The 19,926-nt window shown below is 43.1% G+C and overlaps 1 protein-coding gene across 11 annotated transcripts in view; it reads right to left on the bottom strand.

Moving 5' to 3' along the window:
• DENND2B (DENN domain containing 2B) overlaps window positions 1–19,926 on the bottom strand; it is a 169,908-nt gene that overhangs the window by 42,591 nt on the left and 107,391 nt on the right. For all 11 annotated transcript variants that reach the window (XM_072794151.1, XM_072794145.1, XM_072794147.1 and 8 more), the window contains one exon: window positions 10,185–10,289. In XM_072794151.1, coding sequence (XP_072650252.1) covers window positions 10,185–10,264 — 80 coding nt within the window. In that variant the 5' untranslated portion in view covers window positions 10,265–10,289. The remainder of the gene's footprint in view (window positions 1–10,184; window positions 10,290–19,926) is intronic.

Here is a 19,926-nt window from a genome sequence, read left to right as displayed (position 1 = left end):
TGACTGGCCAAAATCAACATTTATAGGACAGGGAGTAAGGCATAAAAAAAGGGGGTGGGGGGAGTAAGATAAACAGATAAAAAGAGAAAGGGGGAGGGGAGAATGCAAAGGAAATTTAAGTAAAACAGAGGAGAATAAACACTCACATACAGACAAATATATAAGACAAGTGAGTAGGAAAGAAAGAGAATGAGCTAAGGGTTTGAAAAGAGAAAAAATTTTTTAAAGATTTTATTTATTTATTCATGAGAATACATAGAGAAAACAGAGAGAGAGAGGCAGAGACATAGGCAGAGGGAGAAGCAGCCCCCATGCAGGGAGCCCGAGATGGGACTCGATCCCCAGCCTCCAGGATCACACCCTGGGCTGAAGGCAGCGCCAAACTGCTGAGCCACCTGGGCTGCTCTGAAAAGAGAAATTTAAAGAAAAAGCAACATGTGCAGTATGTGTATACATAGACAGAAAGTGAGAATTAAAATGCCAAGTATGTGCCCCTCCCTCTGGTATTGTTTCGTAAGAACACAACACAACCCTTCACTTAGTGATCAGGGCCACAGCAGTAAGCATTCAAGCCAAGGGATGCCCCATATACTGCCAAGTGCAGCCAAAAACTATCTGGGAAGGAAGGCTATTTTAGTCCTTGGTAATGAGAGGTTTCTGAACTCACCATGGTCTGGTGACAGGGCTTCTGAGTGTGTCAGTATCAGGAAGAGGACCAAGTTGGGGCCAGTTGGGGAAGGCTCCCATGGGTCCAGGAAATAGTCCCAGAGGTAACCAGATGGGCTGTGGATGCCATGAAGCAAGCTTGTCTGCAGATTGAGGTTATGCAGAGCCCAGCTTCCAATATGCTTAGTCTCTACTAAACAGGTGTCTAGCCTGCTCCCCGGGGAAACTGCCTGGGAGTTGGCCATTCACCATTCTAAGGCTGTTCAATGAAGATGGGCCCTTGCTGACTCAGTGGACATCAGCACCCTCCCACCAGTGACTGCCCCAACAGTGAACCCAACATTCTCACTACATTCCCTCAAGGCTGTACTCTGAGGCACACAAGAAGGAGAAGGAGAGGAAGGCTGCGGGAGTCCCATGGCAAGTCCAGAAGCTTTTTCCCCAGGCCAGAGGAGGGGCTCAGCTCAAAAACTCCCACTGACATCCCACACTGGGATAGTCCGGATAAAAAGCCAAAGGATGGGGTGACACTCACAACTTGGCCTTCCTGTTCCCAAAGCAACCTCATCTCAGATGGATCCAGGATAACCTCATCCTCCAAGTGAGGTTACCTATGGGCCACCATCTACAGAGACTCTTGAGGTCAAGCATAGCTTGTCAGATTAAGTAGTATGGTAGAGCAGAAATCATAATGGTATGGTCAGAGCAGAAATTGAGTCACCTTTCCACTTCCAAACAAGAATCTACCAAAGCTATACCTGCCTGCCTTCCCACTGATTTCTAGGGAAGCACAAAGAGGACGAGTGAGCTCTTCTGTGGATCCTCTGAGACCTCTAAGTAGTAGCCACAATGAACTCAGAGTATTTAAAAGATGGAAGTCTTCCCTGAGGCTGGTAAAAAAAAAAAAAAAGAAAGAAAAAAAGATACCTTCCAGGGATATCCCCAATACCCTAGTCCAGTAAAAATGGGACTGCTCTACAAAGCAGAACCAGATACTATGCAAAGCCAACAGGGAGAGAAATGTTCCAGGAAACCATACTAAAGATACTTGTGATGGTTTTAAAACATGGTCTCCTGGAGGCACCTGGGTGGCTCAGTCAGTTAAGCATCTGCCTTTGGCTCAGATCATGATCCCAAGGTCCTAGGATTGAGCCCTGCATCAGGCTCCCTGCTCAGCAGGGAATCTGCTTTTCTCTATCACTCCCTCTGCCCCTCCCCACCTCTCTCTCTCTCTCTCTGTCTTAAATAAAATCTTAAAAAAAAAAAAAGTCCCCCAATTCTTTGACATGCCTCCTATAAAAATCATCCCTTCTCTTGAATGCTTGACCAACAGAACACAAGTGAAATGAATTTGTGCCAATTTTCAGACCCAAGCCTCAAGAAACCGGCAGCTTCTACCTCCTATCTCCCAAGCTGTGAGGAAGCTCAGACCATGCAGAGAGGGTACCTATAGGTGTTTAACAGTCTCAGCTGAGGTTCCAAAAATAGCCAACATCAACCCCCAGACATGAGACAAGACACCTCTAGGTGATACTGGCCCCTAGTCAGTGAGTCATCCTACGCCTTCAAGTCTTTCCAGGCAAGGTGCCAGACACTGTGGAGCAGGACTAGCTATCTCTGCAGTGTTCTCTGAATGCCTAGGCTACAAAGTCTGTGAGCATAATAAAGTGGCTATTGACACCATAAATTCTGGGGTAGTTCTGTAGCACTAGGTAAGTAGAACAGATTTTGGTACTTAGGAATAGGGGGCTGTTGAAACAAAAACCTAAGTCACTGACTTCGGGACTGAGCAACAGGCTGTCAGGAGGGGCTTAAGGGAAATCAAGAGAAAATTAGTAGAAGCTAGAGGAAGGGGGACCCTCATAAATGTTGAAAAGTTTGGTAATTCTGCCACCAGTAGTGACACGGAAAATAGGAAATATACCTAATTCAGTGACCCAGCTTAAAGCACCTCAAAGCAGAGCACTCCAGGTGCTGTCTGATATCTTAGCTGCCCGCAGTAAAGGAGAGAAGGGAGGAGCCAAAAAAGGCCTGTTTAGTTGTCAAGCAACACTGAAAGGCAACAGCAATGAGAAAGGGCTTTCTGCGTTAGAAAGAAACACTAGCTTCTGTCTCTCTAGACAGCACAAAATTCTCAAATTAAGAAATGGCTTCCAGACTGTGGTGGCAGTTTTATCGTGTGTGTATGTGTACGCTGGTGTGTAAACTAATCAGATGGTACACTTTAAATTGTTCCGTTTACTGTATTCTCATTATCCCTCAATAAATCTCTTTAACAAAAATCTAGAGTAGGACTAGATCTTTGTCTAGTCCTAAAAAATCCTCTGTCAAGACCTAAACAAATGGTTTCAAGCATTGCCTCCGAGAGTTGTACAGAGAGACAGGCCAAAGGCCTTCTAATGATCTTAAGGGTGGCCTTAAGAAGCATAGGCTTCGGAGACTCTTAAGAACCCCTGGTCCCAGAGCGTTCTCACAGGGAACCCAAAGCGGGAAGGGGCTCGCGGTGAAGTGATTTGTACCTGTGCCTTCTGTCTGCTGCAGTGGATAATAAAGTGATCCAGAAGGAACCCATCAAATTCTTAAATGGAGCATATCAGCTGGGACTGGAAAGCACAGAGGCGGTCTGAAATGAAGTGTGGACCATCTGGACACGTGAAATATTATGGGCATGAAGCAGATGGAGAAAAGTACTGTAAGAATGGGCTGTAAGAATTCAAGAATTCACCTGTAAGAATGGGCTACTTTTGAGAGAAAAGGAGTCAGAGTCAGGACAGAACCAAAAGCCCTGAGGGTGGAGCCAGAGACAAGGTAAATGCCTCCCGGGCTGTAAAACCAAGACTTCACGGAGGAGCTGCTAACTTGTGCTTCACTGCATGTACGGATTACAATGGGCCAGTCACAGCTGCGTGGTCTCCAGTTTTCCTTTCTGAAAAGGAGTATCTACAACAGTTATTCTGGGCCTGTCCCACCAGCTATTCCGGGCGCAGGTACATATTCTCTTTCATTTACAGACCTTCACACCAAGAGGAATAGTGCTCAAGGAGCTTCATGCACTGAAAGAAAGGGACTGTACCCAAAGAGTTTCCATCCACACCCAAACCAGACATACATGATGAGATCTTAGACTTCACATGGATGCCATTAATAAGATAGACTTGGGACCTTAGGGGAGAGACTGAGTGTATTTCATATTCGGGAAGGATGTGAATTTTTGTGATCAGAGGGCAGACTACGGCAGACTGCATTTTCTTTTCTTTTCTTTTTTTTTTTAGACTGCATTTTCTAAAGAGAGTGACCACAACTCCTATCCCATCTCACATGCCTTTCTACCAAATGTGAAGTTGATAGTCCTCTCATCAAGTGGGACTGATCTTCCCTCCTCTTGTGTGATATTGTGATTTATAATAAGAAATACAGAATTGGTCTTAGACCCATTTTTGGCACAGGTCTCCTAAAACCCTTAGAATTGCCTAAGTGATAACAGCAATCAAGGTGTCTTTTGTCATGTAAATGAAGTGACTTTTGGGACTACACCTAAGCCTGGCCTCTGTTTAACCAGGAAAACCAACCTTGTAATTAGAGGGTTAGAACTTTCTGTTGTTCTCTTCTCCAGAACTCCAGGGAGGGGAAACAGACTGGAGGTGGAATCAACCACTAATGGCCAATGATCTCATTAATCATGACTATGTAACTGAAGCCTCCGTGAAAACCCAAAAGGGCAGGGGTTAGAGAGGTTTCAGATTGATGAATCAGAATGCTTCTACATGCCACTATGCCAGGCCCAAGCTCCCAGGGACAGAACGGCCTTTGTTTGAGACCTCACCCTATGTATCTCTTCATCTGGCTGTTGATTTGTATCCGTTAATATCCTTTGTAATAAACTGATATTCTCATGAGTAAACGGGTTTCCTGAGTTCTGTGAGCCACTCTAGTAAATTCATGAAACCAAGGAGGGGTTCGTGGGAATTTCTGATGTTTAGCCAGTCTGTCAGAAACACAGGTAACAACCTGGGCTTGAGATTATCATCTGAGGCAAAGGGCAGTCTGTAGGACTGAGGGATCCTTAACCTGTGGGATCTGATGCTATCTCTGGTAGATAGTCTCAGACTCAAGTTGAATTGTAGGGCACCGAGCTGTGGTCAGAGAACTGCCTAGTGGTGCAGGGAAGCACCCTCACACACACTACCAAATTGGAACTAGGTGCAGAGCTCTTTTATCACCTTCATCAACAGAGTAAAACAGAATAGCACCATGCAACTACCTAGGCTTGAGGCTAGGTATTAGAATGTCATGCATTCCTGCCTAGTTCTCTTGAGGTACTCACTCTTGGAATCCAGACATCACACTGTAAAAGCGTGCAACCAAACACAGAGGCCACATGTAGGTGTTTTCCAGCTGAGGTTCCAGCTGACTGCCAGCATCAACAGTCAGACATGTAAGTGAACAAGTCTTCAGATGACTCCAGCCCTTAGCCACTGAGTCACCAAGGCTTCAAGGAATAGAGACAAGCTTTCCCTAATGAACCCTAGCCAAATTGCAATTTGTGAGCAAAACAAATGACTATTAATGTTTTAAGCCACCAACTTTAAGGCTGTTTGTTATGCAGCAATAAATAACCATATACTACTGACATTATGGTTGGACTCCAGGAAGAATCTCAGGTAACAGGGGGCTAAAGCCACAGGTCCCCCGAGAGGTGGCCTGCCACACAAGGGCAGGCTTTGCACCACCGTCTTTTACCCACAGCCACCACTCCCAGGAGCTTTTCCCTATTTGCTAGCTCTTAACCTCCTCCTGAAATCTAGGGCAAAGGGTCCAGATCTGTGCACACTTTAGCAATGGGACCCCAAGACCTCTCTGGATTTCACATTACAAACCAATGCCTTCCTCTGCACAGAAATCTGCAAATGTGAGTTGAAATTATGGTTCTACTGTCAATTAGCTACGTGGGTATTAGCTTCCTCCTATGCAACAAGTAACTGAGCCAAAAGAATCCCAAGACCCCTCCGACTCTTACATTCCAAAAGAGTATGTGCTGGGCCTCCAAACAGTTCCAACTGAGTAGGGGAAATAAGACCCCCACAAAAATCCCCCCATGAGGTACTATATGATAAGTGCCACTTGGAGGCTCCAAACCAAAGGTTCTAAGAGTGAATACAGAGAGGAGGGAAATCCTTAACTGGGTGGTTAACAAAAGCACTGGGAAGGAAGTAATATTTGCACCTAGACTGGCAGAAATGTCAGGTTTGAATTAGACAACAGTGAAGGGTTAAGAGTAGAAAGAAAGACCACAGCTTTTATAAAAGCCTTACAAGCCAGGCCAAATTTGACCATACCACACTTGACAATAGTTTCTGAGAAAAAAGATTCCAGGAATGTTTAGAGGGAGGTGAATGTAGTGGTACAATAAAACGACAGAAGGATCAAGAGAGCTAGGCTTGAGGTTCTTTCTCCCATTAGCTTTGTATTTTGGAAGGGCACCTCTTCTTTTTCTACATCTCAACTTCCCAAAACAAGTGGGTTAGACTGAATGAGTTTTCAGATTCCTTTCAATTCTGCCTTTCTAAGAGTTTGGGAACTGAATGGAAAGGGAGCCCAAAGTTGGTAAGACCTATTAGAACGGTACTACAAGGACTCAACTAGCACAGCAGCCTATGTTAGAAGAGACTCATCTCCTAGACATCTAATCAAAAGGCCAATAAATAGTTATCATCTTCCACATACCAAGCATTATTCCAGGCTCAAGAGAGATGGAAAGAAGTCAAAGTCTGTGACCCTAAGAAGTCTACATTTTTATAGGCACCCAAGTTTCTCACACCTACATCCAGAGGCAAGCTTCCCAAACATGATACTGATAGCCTGTATTTCCATGGGGCAATGACCCAAGTGCTGGAGGTTCACAGTGAAGAAGCTGTCAAGGAAATCAGCAGGCATGACGAGTCTTCTGAGAACAGGCCCTGCTGCCTGCCAGGCCTCACAGCACAAGTTTAATCTCCTGAGAGCAAGAAGCAGCGAAGTTTGCCCCACTTAGGTGGCTGAATTAGCTTTAAACATAACACTTCCTTGTATGCAAGTCACCACACTGCTTCTAGTCTCACCCCAGGTCATCAACACCAACATCATAAAGCCCGGCCTCTGAAATCCAGGGGAGCTTTGAGAATTCCACCTCCCACCCCCAGAATTGGATGCAGCCAAATCTTCTGAGCTGGAGTGGGAAACAATATTCAGGGAGGGTACCTCTGGCAGCTGAGGGTGAAGCAACGTGCCCATTTTGCTTCAACAATAGAGAGAAAGGGAAACCTGTTCCAAAAGACCAAAACCTAGCAAAGAATAAAATTCATTTGGTGGTTAAATGAAAAGGCTTAGATTTCCTCCTTCTACATATCCTGCCAATCAAGACTGGGTTACAGAGGAAAAATAAGGAAATAAATTAGCAAAATAGCCATAAGAACCAAAAAGAAAAAAAAAAAAGGAATCCAAGATCTTTAACCCATACTGGCTCAGGTGAAGTCTCATTCAAGTTAAGGACACAAACTTGCAAATACCTATCTTGCCTGTTCCACAGGGTCTCAGCTGTCCTTTCCCATGCCCCAGAGGACCTCATCGCCCCCAAGTGAGATACAAATGCCTCAGTATCACTAGGTTCCTCTGTCTCTATATGGGTGACATGGGGGGGCCCCAAAGCAGCCAAGGAATTAAACACTCAGCTTTCCCAGGCCCTAGCACCCTTGCACTCCTCAGCCAAAGTTCCCTGACACACCAAGGAGTCTTTTCCCACTGAGATCCCTGGGCTAGTGATGATAAAAAAAAAGGGGGGGGGGACCTCAGGTCATTGCCAAACATCTACTAAAAGGTCTGACTAAGAGATTCAGGTGCCAAGGTCATTAATCCAAGTTGTAAATGCCTTGAAGAAAAAGAATGGATATTTCTTCTTTCTCCCACATTGTCTTTCACAGAGCCTGGCATCTGGGAGGAAAGCCCCCAAAGTCCACTGACAATGACTTCCTAAATGAACTAATTTACCACCCTACTCAGCTCAAAGAAAGCCTCCAGACATGGCTGGGGTAAAGATAGCCGGTGAACCCACTAAATAACAATTTCAAAATAACACCTATAGTCCAGCAGTAGCCTCTGAGAGAAGGTATAGCTAGCCCTGGAGGCCTGTGACTCCAGCCCATGAAAGAACAGAAGGGAAGCAGAAACATAGCAAAAAGCAAGGGAAGTGAAGACTTAAAGGGGAGGCTGGAAGGATGCTTTTTTAGGCACATCAGAGGCTCAGATATTTACAAACATCACTTGGAAGCTAAAGGAGGAGCAATTTCTAAAAATATTTAAAACACATAGGTACATATTCCAAATAAAAACAGGTACCCATTGGTGGACCTGATTTAGCTTTGTGACTTGATGTAAAACTTGCATCTCTCACTCTACCCCCTCAAATAATGGAAATTGCGGGGGGAATGAATATTTAAAAGAGTTGAGGGCTGCTGGTATGGTAATTTCTTTTTTGTTGTTGTTTTTTAAGATTTTATTTATTTGAGAGAGAGACAGAGAGAGTACAAGCGGGGGGAATAGCAGAGGGAGAGGCAAAAGTAGGCTCCCCACTGAGCAAGGAGCCCAAAGCGGGACTCTGGGATCATGACCTGATCCGAAAGCAAGACACTCAACTGACTGAGCTTCCCCGGGCACCCCTAGTATGGTAATTTCTAATTCAGGTTCTAAATATACTATTTCTTTACAATTAAGAATAAAACTATACAATCAAAAATAATGCTTATTTTACTCGTGTGATCTCAGATTTATTAAAAAAAAAAAAAAATGGGAACCTTAGTTACCAGTCTCCATCTGCCAAGTAAGTCACAGTAAAACATGCCATCAGACTGGTAAGAGCCCAGCAAAATGGTTCCCAGAAGCAGACAATGGGAGACAAAGACTGAGATCTAGATCTGTTTCTGCTGTGCCCACCAACATGCCCTGGGAGAGTTCAGGTTTTCTACCTGTTTTACCCAAGAGGTTGTTGGTCCCTGCCATTCTCTGCTTTGCCCAGTTCAGGGAAGCAAGTATGCAAGAAACTGTAGGTTAGAGGAGGTCCAAGGGCAGGAGGTAGGGACTGTTCCTGTTGGTCTTGCCGCTGCAGAGTAGTTAACCAATTTGTCTACCTAAGTTCTAAGATGTTAGGTACTTAACACTTCAGAACCTCTGTCTGGTTGACACAGTCCATCCAGACCATTTCCACCAGGACCAAACCTGGAATGTGTGGTGTAGGAAATTCCTCCTGTTTCCTGAATGTGTGCCTCATTCACACCACTCACTCCTCAGAAGCACAGTGCAGAGCTCCATTCTGAACCATATGTTGATGCCAGCTCTGAATGAACCAAACATCTACTACCACCTCTGGACAGACCTGAGTGTGCCACATCCCACGGACTCAGCCTGGCACTGCACAGCCCGGATACCCAGAAAGGAATAGCCCTATCCCAACCTAAGCTGAGCATCCTTCTCAAAGCTATCTATTCTAGTGGCTAAGGTCCCAAAAGCCACATTTATTCACCTTAGATTCAACAGAAGGGGCTAGAAAAGGTACATACATGGCTTTAATAAAAGAGCCCAGAGGTTCTTCTAAGACATCAGCATCCAGCCTTGACCAAAACTTGAGAAGCCCTGGTGAGAGCTGTACATTGATCTTCCAGCTCTGGAAGCTGTTATCTCATCACAGGAAGAGAGCTGACATTTATTGAGAAGCTTTATGCCAGACACTATGCTAGGCACTGACATATATTATTTCATTTAATCCTCACAGCAACTCTGTGAGATACTTACTATTATTATTATTTCATAGAGGAGTATCCAAGATTTTGGAGGGCATAGGAAAATGCCCTGAGATCTCACTATTTGGGGGGTAGTTAGTAGTTAGGGCTTAGATTTGAAGCCAATTGTATATGATTTCAAAATCTGTGGTTTTTCTATCATTCTACATTCCACTTTTAAAAAGACAAAATCGGGAAAGTGGATTATAGCTTACACTGACTGAAAATCCCCAAGCTGCTTTGTTTACAGCCCAGCCTAAATTCTTGTAGAACCTAGACTTCTGCTTGCAAACTGTGTTAATATGCATAACTGTCTCCCCACCCCAACCCTCAGTGTGGTCAACCTCCCTCACTACAGTGTAGCCTAGCTCAGACACAGGTCCCAAACTGTCCCCATCTTAGGAAAAGGATATAGCCAGGAAAATGCTGGCTTCATTCCTGGAGCTCTAGGCTCCTCTAATAGCACAAACCAAAGTCTGTTTTGGAGTCTCTTTGCTCTCTGCTATGGACACTTATAGAAGCAAAAAAGGGCATATATACTAGAGATGGCTTCTGCTCATAGTCAGTATGAGTAGGGACCACATCATTTACTTGGATAACCATCAGAGTCAAGATGATAATCACTTATATTCTGGACCCAAGCCATCTGGCTGTCCTTTGATGGCATCCTTCAGTGAACCTCATTCCCCCAGCAGTGCTCCCCCTACTCACCTGCTCAGAGTCCCTCGAGGGGCCTTAGTGCCTCCAGCTCCGTGGGTGATGCTGGAATTCTTGTTGGCAGTCATGGTCATTTCTGCTCTCTGCAAACCCAGAGCCCTACAAAAAAGACAAGGCCTATTAGCCAAGTTTCCATGGGTAGCCAAAAGTACCTCAAACATTTCCAGATGACCTCCAAAACTGCCAAGAGAGTTTCTGTGGCGGGTGGCAGGAACCACTTTCCCACATATATTTAATTCCATGTGTTATAGTTTAAGAGCCTCGAGGGACCCCTGATCCTGGTTAGGCAATGAACTAACAGATTACTTATCACTTCACAGAAAATGATAAAACTCCATTTCCATTCTACCTCTTCTCCAAACTTCTAGCATGCCATAGAGCCTTGACAAATTCCATCCAATTTGCATACCTCCTGAACAACTATTTATTCAGTATATTTCTTGAATCAACTTGAAATTGACTTGCTTGTCTTAAAAGATTTAAACTTGTTCTATACAATTAATCATTTAGTCACTCAACAAATATTTACTGAGCACTTATGTCCTAGGTACTGCCATCCAACAAAGAATGAAACAAAGTCTCTGCCCTCAGAGAGATCACATCTCAGAAAAAACAGACAACAAGGCTGTACATGTCACATGTGTGGGATACATCAGTGTACATTTATGTTTAATATATAGGGTGATGATAAGTGGTATGAAGAAGAAAATGAAGCAAGGTAGAGGGAGAGTGAAGATCTGTTATTTGAAATAGAAGGTTCAGGGAAGAATATCCTGATAAAGTAATATTTGAGCCAATACCATAAAATTATGAGCTATCATATTTTTTCTAATACCCATTAAAATAAAACTAATATACATTATGGTATTTAAGTACCGATGAAGTGAAAAATGTCCATTCATGTACCATATAGAGTTAGCAAATATATCATTCATCCTTTAGGGAGCATCACTTTATGTTAAAATAATAAAAGGAAAAAAAGGTTAAAACTTAAGAAATAGAATTATCTCTTATTTGCAAATGATATGATCTTGTATATAGAAAACCCAAAAGATTCCACTAAAAAATTCTTAAACTAATATATAAAGTCAGGCAAGTTTGCAGGATAGAGTAATATTTTAAAAATCAGTTTTACTTCTAAACACTGGCAATGAAAAATCTGAAAATGAAATCAAGAAAAACAATTCCATTATTAATAGTAACAAAAAAAATCCCTTAGTATTTTTAAGAATACTTAGAAAAATAAAAAAAATTTAAAAAAATTTTAAAAAAAGAATACTTAGAAAAATACTCGGGAATAAATTTAACAAAAAAAGTGTAAAACTTGTATATTGCAAACTACGAAACATCATTGAAAGAAATTAAAGAAAACATAAATAGACATCCCATGTTCATGGATCAGAAAATTCAAAACTGTTAAGATGGCAATATCCACTAAACTGATTTATAAAATTGAACAGAACATCCATCAACTGCAGAAACTGACAACCTGGTCCTAAAATTTCATTGCAATCCGAGGGATCCAGAATAGCCAAAACAATGTTGAAAAAGAAGAATAAAGTTAGAGAACTCAGACTAATTTCAAAACATACTACAAAGTCACAGTAATCAAGACAGTGTATACAGTAATAAGAATAGAAATAGAGATCAAGGGAAGAAAATTGATAGTCTAGAAATAAACCTAAACATTCATGATCAATTGATTTTCAACAAGGATGCCAAGACTATTCAATAGGAAAGAAATCTTCTCAACCAATGGTGCTGAGACAACTGGATATTCATATGCAAAAACTAAAGTAGGACTCTTACCTCATACCACACAAAAAAATAAGTAAAAATGGATCTCAGACTTAAATATAAGAGTTAAAAATTACAAATTAAAGACTAGAAGAAAACAGGAGTAAATCTTTATAACACCAGATTAGGCAATGGTTTCTTAGATATAACAAAATGACCAGCAAGAAAAAAGAAATAAATTGTATTATATCAAAATTTTAAAATTTTGTGCTATAAAAAAACCACCAAGAAATTTAAGACACCCACAAACGGGAGGAAATTATTTGCAAATCATGTATCTGCTAAGGAGCTTGTATCCAGAATGTATAAAGAATTCTTTCAATTCAATAAGACAAATAATCCAATTAAAAACTAGACAAAGTATTTGAATAGACATTTCTCCAGAGACATAAAATCGGCCAATAAGCTGATGAAACAATGTTCAATATCACTAGTCATCAGGGAATTAGAAATCAAAACTACAATAAGTTATTACACTTCACACCCACAGGGATGGCTGTAACGAAACAGACACAGAAAAACAAATGTGAGGCTGTGGAGAAACTAGAACCTTCACTTATCACTAGTAAGAACGTACAATGTGCAGCCATTTTGGAAAAACAGTTTGGCAGTTCAGAAAAGTTGTTCACAGAGTTACCATATGACACAGCATGATGCACTCCTAGGTTTATATCCAAGAGAAATAAAAGCATCCTGTCCACACAAATACCTGTACATAGATGTTCGTAACAGCATTATTCATGATAGCCAAAAAGTAGAAACAATCTAAATGTCCATCAATGGATGGATGCATAAACAAAATGTGGTATATCCACACAATGGACTATAATTCTGACATAAAAAGGAATGAGAAGTACTGATGCATTCTAGAATATGCATGAACCCTGGCGCCAATTTTACAAAATGTCCAGATCAGGCAAATCTATAGAGACAGAAAGTAAATTAGTGGTTGCCTAGGCTGGGTTGAGAGTGCCAGAACAGGGAATGGCTACAGTGAGTATGGGTTTCTTTTTGGGGTGAAAGAAAAGTACTGGAATTCGATAGTGGTGATGGTTGCACAATTCTGTGAATATACTAAAAACAACTGAAATGTGTGAATTTTATGGTATGTGAATTCTCTCAATATAGCTGTTAAAATAAAACTTAAGGGCAAAAAAACCACATTTTTTAAAGACTTTATTTACTCATGAGACACACACTTTTTAAGTGCCATGGAGAGTGGATGTTAAAGAGAATACAATGGATACACCAAGCATATTTCCAACGTGTATGTGCGCTCTGGCCTGGGCTAACACCCCTCCACAGAAGCTGAACAGTAGTTCTCACTCTGATTGGCATTTACATCACACTGACCAAAATGAAGTATATTTGAATGTGAAAGTTACACATTTATTTACAGCCACTAAAGACCTTAATCCTAGAGGCCATCTTACTTATTACCTTGGTGCAAATAAGTGATTGGTCTCAATGACAAGACGCTTTTGGAAAAAGAAAACCAGATCTAAGCCTCATTTTTATCCTTCATAAAGTAGAGAAAAGCCTTCTCTACACACTGGGGGGAAAATCTTTATACACCTAACTATACAGCATGTTAGATGATGATGAGGATGATGAGGAGGAGGAGGAGGAGGATGATAATGAGAAGGAGAAGTCAATCCTACCACCAGAGCATATGTGCACACTGGCTCAAATGAGATATTCTTTATTCGCCCCAGCCCAGTGCCAAAGCTAAGTACTTGGCATATAGCTGTATGTGCAACGAAAGAAGGAAGAAAAGAGGCAGCCTCTGGAAGTTTTTCCAGGCCAGTTCCCAGGGTCCTCAGGGAACAGTGCTACAAGGAATCAACTGGCTAAGCATTAGCTTTCAACTGTGCCCATGGTAACAATGGTCACAATAACCATCATAACCCATCAAAACAACACTAGACATGCTCTAGCAGCTCCAGGGCAAGTCCTCAGGGAAAGGGCAAAAGATTTGTGGAAAGACCAGAAACTGAAAGATATTAAAATAACATGATAAAAAATATATTCTCTCTTTCCCCAAATTTCCGATCTAAGGAGGGTGGGCCTGCTGCTCAGAAATGCTTTTATGTAGTTGAATATGAGAACAGAGCCAACTTAGTAAGAAGGAAAAATGTCAGATGACTCTGACACTTGCTTGGGCCAAGAAGAAAAATCCTGTGAAGAGGTAACCAAGAGAAGAGTGGATCAAAATTTCTATGAGGCCCATGGCAAAGACTCTTGATCACACGTCTGTAAGAGCACAGCTGCTATTCTCAAAAGTAGCCTAGGAGTTCAGGCATCTTGGGCAGGCACTGCTGAGAACCCCAGACAGGCCCACTCAGTCAGAAAAACACAGATGCCAACTGATCATCCTTCCTCCTATCTGCTCTCTCTAGGCCAGGTCTATCAGATCAGGGAATAATCTAGGGGCTTGAGGAACTAAGGACCAGGCTAACCCTTTACACCTAAAGCACAGACTTGAGCATTCCACATGGCTGGCTTCCTGGGGAGCACTGCTTCTTCCAGGGCCCTAAGAGCAACTCTAGGCTCTCATCTACGCTTTCACCCTGACACCTTTGGCTAGTCTGGCTGCAAGGAGAGAAGATACTCCAGTTAGAGGAAACACCCACTGGGTATGGAGCAGAAAGGAAGAAACACCCACTGGGTTGAGAGGCTGTTTCACTAGTTTAGTTCCCAGGCTCATTGATGGCAAAGTCCAGGCAGAAACTGCATGTTTAAAAAATGAAATTGTTAAAAAAAAAAAAAATGAAATTGTTCAATTAGCATCTACAACCAATCACGAGTTGCTCAAAAACCCACCTATGACAAATAGGCAACTATCTGAAGAGTCAGGACTATCCAGAGAAAGGACTATAAAAGGTATCTCTAGAATTTTTCTACAAACTCTACATTGAGACAAAGAAACCAGTCCCAGGTCCTTGAGGTGCTGTGGGAAGAACACCTGACTCAGGGTCAGATAACTAATGCCAACCCTGCCTCTATCAACGATAGTTAAGTGACACTACACAAGTGAGTTTCAAAGACTCATTTCTCACTTTAAGAGCAATAATAATAGCATGACCTACCTCACATGATTGCCTGGCACACTGAAGCTTAATAAATAGTTTTTCATCCAGATCATGCTTCTCTAGGTATCTGGAAAGCAACCACTCCATTCCCGGCCTTGAGTCATTCTCAGACTCCCTGTTACTGTCATTCAATCCACTTGCTCTATGTAAGCACTGTGCAAGGTACTAGGATATAAAAGCAGACAGACACAGTCCCTGCCCTGGAGGATATGACTATTAAGGGAGAAGAGTCAAGTAAAAAGTGGACCCCAGGAATGCCTCATAGGGAGGTGACATCTGAAGTAAGCCTTAACCTATTTGTCACCCACAGTAAGAGGACTTAAGGAAAAGCGAAGGTACATTTATTAAGGCATGTTCCCACATTCTTTATATAATAGCTGAAGTTATAAACACTTCACATATATTAAATTATTTAATCCTAGAAACAAGCCTAAGAAGTAGGTCCTATTATTATTTACATGTTACCAAGGAAACCAAGATACAGAGCAGTTAAATGGCTTGCCCCAAGTCACCTGGCTAAAGGAAAGTGGCCCAGCAGGAATTGGAGCCCAGCTAGCCTGCACCAGTGCCCCAGCACGGAGCCAGGACTCCATATTACCTCTAATCATCTTCTAAGTCAGCTCTTCTACAAGGTAGTAACAATACAGACCTATTTTTCCAATGAGGAAATTTAGGTTCAGAGAAATTAAATAACTGGCCCAAGATCACTCACCCCGTGAAAGAATGGAGCAGGAATGTGGGCTCAGCTCTGACTCCACTGTCTACTTCCTCTCCTTCACATCAATGGGATGCTTGTTAAAAATAGAGTCCCAGGCCCCACCTCTGCCTCCTGATAGGAATCTATAATGGTGGGGACTAGGAATTTGCATTTTTAAAAAATATTTTATTTATTTATGAGACATGGGGGGGGGGGGCAGAGACCCAGGCAGAGGGAGAAGCAGGCTTCATGCGGGGAGCCTGACATGGGGCTCGATCCCGGGACTCCAGGATTACGCCCTGGGCCGAAGGCAGGTGCTAAACCACTGAGCCACCCAGGGATCCCAACATTTTAAGCTAGTTTATATACCTGTAAGTGTGAAAACTTGTGTCCTATTGCTTTCTGAGGACTTGGAAAGGTACAAAGGGTCACTACTGACCCTTCTCCTAAAGTTTGCCCAGCTGTAAGCAAATAAAAGATGAATGTTCATTCACATTCATTTCTCCTCCCAGCCCTCAGCTTCTTCTTCCCTGCCCCTCAACGACAAAGGAGCAAGTATAGCATTAGGTCCAGGGAAAGCATTATCAATGTCTCCTCGAAACAGTTCCTCAATTCTCAGGTGTGCTTAGTGTTCCTGTATCTCAAACTAGCTCTTTCTGCCACCCACCTCTGGTGGCTAACATCTACTTCCCTCACTGTCTCCTCACTTTCAACTCCTGGGAAAACAGTTCATACTGGAAGACATAAACTGATGGTTTGCAAGAGCAAAAACATGTCCCATCTGGCCATCCCTTTATTTTTTAAAAATTTTTGTATTACTTATCAAACATTTTAAAAAGTGGGTGGGTACAAATAAAATACAAATAAAAAGTCAGATTCTGGCCTTTCTTTTGAAAAATTAGAAAATCTGACGTCACCATCTGCATTTCTGTGTGGCCACAGTTGGCTAGACTGAGTGAAAGTGGCCATTTAGATGCAGTAGGCTCTTTCCAGTTTGCAGCTGTCCCTCCCCATCCAGTGCCTGCAGCTGGTCAGCTTTACTCAGCTCTCTGACCTGATTCTCCATCAGCAGGTGAGTGCTGCAGCCCTGAGTCCCCGCAGAAAGGGTTAAGAGGATGCTGTGGACGAGAATCCACATGAAGCCTCTGGACAGCTGGACCTGTGCAGTGCCAGGAAGAGGAGCCTATTCTAGGGCAAGGCAACACCTCTTAGCCACTTGAAACTCCCCATCTATTCTCCTCACTGCCACTGGAGGAAAGACCTCTGAAAGGCTCCTAGCTTTTGCTCAGGCCAGCTTTCATCTTGCAACTGTCTCCCACTCCTTCTCTCTATAATCTAATCCTTTGACCACAAATACTCTCCTTAAGGTCCAAGAAGGGACCCATCAGGTCAGGCTTTGAAAGGAGCTCCTTCTGAGGGATGCCCAACCTCTAAGAATGAACCTTCCTATCCTAGAGCAAAACAAAACCATTCTCCCTTGTTTAGGTGGATATTTCTAAACATCTGTGTGATATTTTTTCACGGACCTAACCTTGGACATGACAATATGCCTTGCCCCTGAAGGAGGAGACATTTGAATGCTGAGAGTGATAAGGAACAGTTGCAAGCATTTGGAAGGAACCCCATTCTGCTGGGGTTCCAGTTGCCAAGTGGAGGAAATACAGACCCTGCCAAGCACTCTGCTTTACCAGTCCAGGTAAGGTGGGAAGGAGAGGAGGGCAGGTTTCCTAGGAACAGCCTCTCCTTGTGGGTGTGTTGGGAGAGAACCTGTTACCGCAGCAGCGTTCCGGGAGATAATAGGGATGCTTGTGAGAAGACTAAAAGCCCCAAGGTGGACAACATTGGCTGAGGGTGGGAGGAGGAGGGTGGGAGGAAGAGGCCTACCATGGACAGTTTGACACACATTGGCTTCTCCTCCTTCATCCCCCTTTTCCTCCCCTCCTTTCCCGACTCATTTTTTCTCTGGTTCTCTGCCCACAGCCTGTCTTTGGCTCTGTTGTGCCTAAAAGCAAGGCTTTCTGAGGGCAAGGAACCAAGTGGGCTCAGGGGTTGGGTGGGTGGGCAAAGGAGCTTTAGAAAGGGATCCAGGAATGATTTTCTCCACTCAATCCCATACTTCCCTCCAAAATGCCAGACCCTTTTTCTCTGCCACTACTTCTACATACCTTATACCTTAGAGCCTCTCTATTCCAGCCCCAGGTTTTGAGATTCTAGGCTCAGAAAGCCCTTCAAGCAAAAACATCCAGGGGATTATGAGCCTGATTAAGTGGGGAGGAACTGAGATTTGTTTTGCAGGGAAGTCAGTTTTAACAGGTCCCTGTGAGGCTGAAATCCTCCTCAACCAGCCATGGGAAAAGATAGAGGTTTTGTTGTTGTTGTTAAATAATAATCAGGAAAAAAAATCAAACTCTTTCCATCTCTTCACTGTCCATTTATCACTCCCACATCCTTTTTCCCAACCCTCCTCCTCAAAGAGGCCTATAAGTTTGGGTTTTCAACCTCAATCATTTTCAATCCCTTTTCCTGCCAGATGGTCCTTCTCTACTTCAGTACAGATTCTGTGGAGGTTGGAAGCTGCGTTTAAATGTTTCCTGAAAGCCTGAAAAGGGGTGAGGGCTTGTTAGGCAATTCCAAGCCAAAGGAAATCTGGTGGCTTCCAAGATAGTTTTAAAAACCCAGACATGGTCTGGAAACTCAGCCTCTCAGCAAGCAGCTGAACCTAGCTCTGCCAGGACTATGGAGCCTGCTCTGTCCAATAACTTGGCAACACTGAGAAAAGGAAAGTAGAACAGAGGCTTGCCCCAAAGAGTCCTGCCCCTGAAGGCTAACCACTGCCCTCTTTCGCTTTGGTGAGAAGAGCCTGGGGTTCCTGTAATCATGATGCTGATCCAAAGGCCACAGACCTATTGTACACCAGTGCCTTCCCTCTGGCCAGCCACAGCAGACTAGTTGCCATTTCCTGCACATGCCAAGAATGTTCATGCCTTCAAGGTTTTGTTCAACCAATTCCTTCTATCTTGATGTCCTCCTCCCCCATTCTTTCTTAAATATTCAGTTCAAATGTCAACTTCTTTCTGAAGCCTTTCCTGATCCTAAATCTTGACCTTCTTCTCACCCTTCCCATGCTCTCTAGTCTAGCTGAACTCAACCTGACCGATGACAGGATGCCTCCCATCCTCTAAAAAACCACACTGCCCACAAGCCAACTTTCTCAGAAGAGGACTAGGAAATAGAAAGGGCCAAAGGAACTGGGTAAGTCTCCATGCCGCCATTCTCCTATCTGTGGTATAGGAACAATACCCCACCTCTATAATGAGAACATGGATACCAATGAGAAGCCATCTACAAAAAACAGAGGATACTCAGAACCAAGAGGGAACATACTTGAGGTCTCTAACCAACAGGTTAGCTTCCCTCCAACTCTCAACTGTGAAACCTCTTCCCTTGTCCTTAGTCTTCTAGCTGACTTTGCTTCATGTTTCACTAAGAAAACAGAAACTAACAGAACAGACCTTCAATAAGCTATCACTGGCATTAGTGCAGATCTTGTCACTTCTCTGCTAAAAACCCTGACACGGCTCCCAGTCACTCCAAGTAAAAGCCAAAGTCTTTACAATGACTCACAAGGGCCTTCATCAGCTGGGGCCCTATGATTTCTTTGACCTCATTTCAACTACTCTTCCCTTTACTCTTTCCACACCAATCACATGGTCTCCTCGTTACTTCCTCAAACACACAAGGTATAGTGCAGGACCTTTATACCTGCTGTACCTGTAACTCAAGCACACCCTCTAAGAGAGCCTGCTCCCCCTGCTCCCTGGACTTTGGTCAGATATCACCTTCTTAGTGAGGTCTTCCCTGACCACACTGTAAAAAATTAGTATTAACAAAATTACTATTAAAAAACTTCCTCAGGGTACTTGGCTGGCTCAGTCAGCAGAGCACACAACCTTTGATCTGGGGGTTGTGAGTTTAAGCCCCACATTGGATATAAAGATTACTTAAAAATAAAATCTTTGGGGAAAGAAAAACCAAAGGACCAGGGGCACCTGGATGGCTCAGTCAGTTAAGCATCTGATTCTTGATCTCAGTTCAGGTCATATTTCAGGGTCATGAGATCAAGCCCCACATTGAGCCCCACATTGAGCCC

The sequence above is a fragment of the Canis lupus genome, chromosome 23, assembly GCF_048164855.1.
Source record: "Canis lupus baileyi chromosome 23, mCanLup2.hap1, whole genome shotgun sequence".
NCBI lineage: Eukaryota > Metazoa > Chordata > Mammalia > Carnivora > Canidae > Canis > Canis lupus.
Note: the sequence above shows the minus strand (reverse complement) of the source record. Positions and strands in the feature narration are given on the sequence as shown.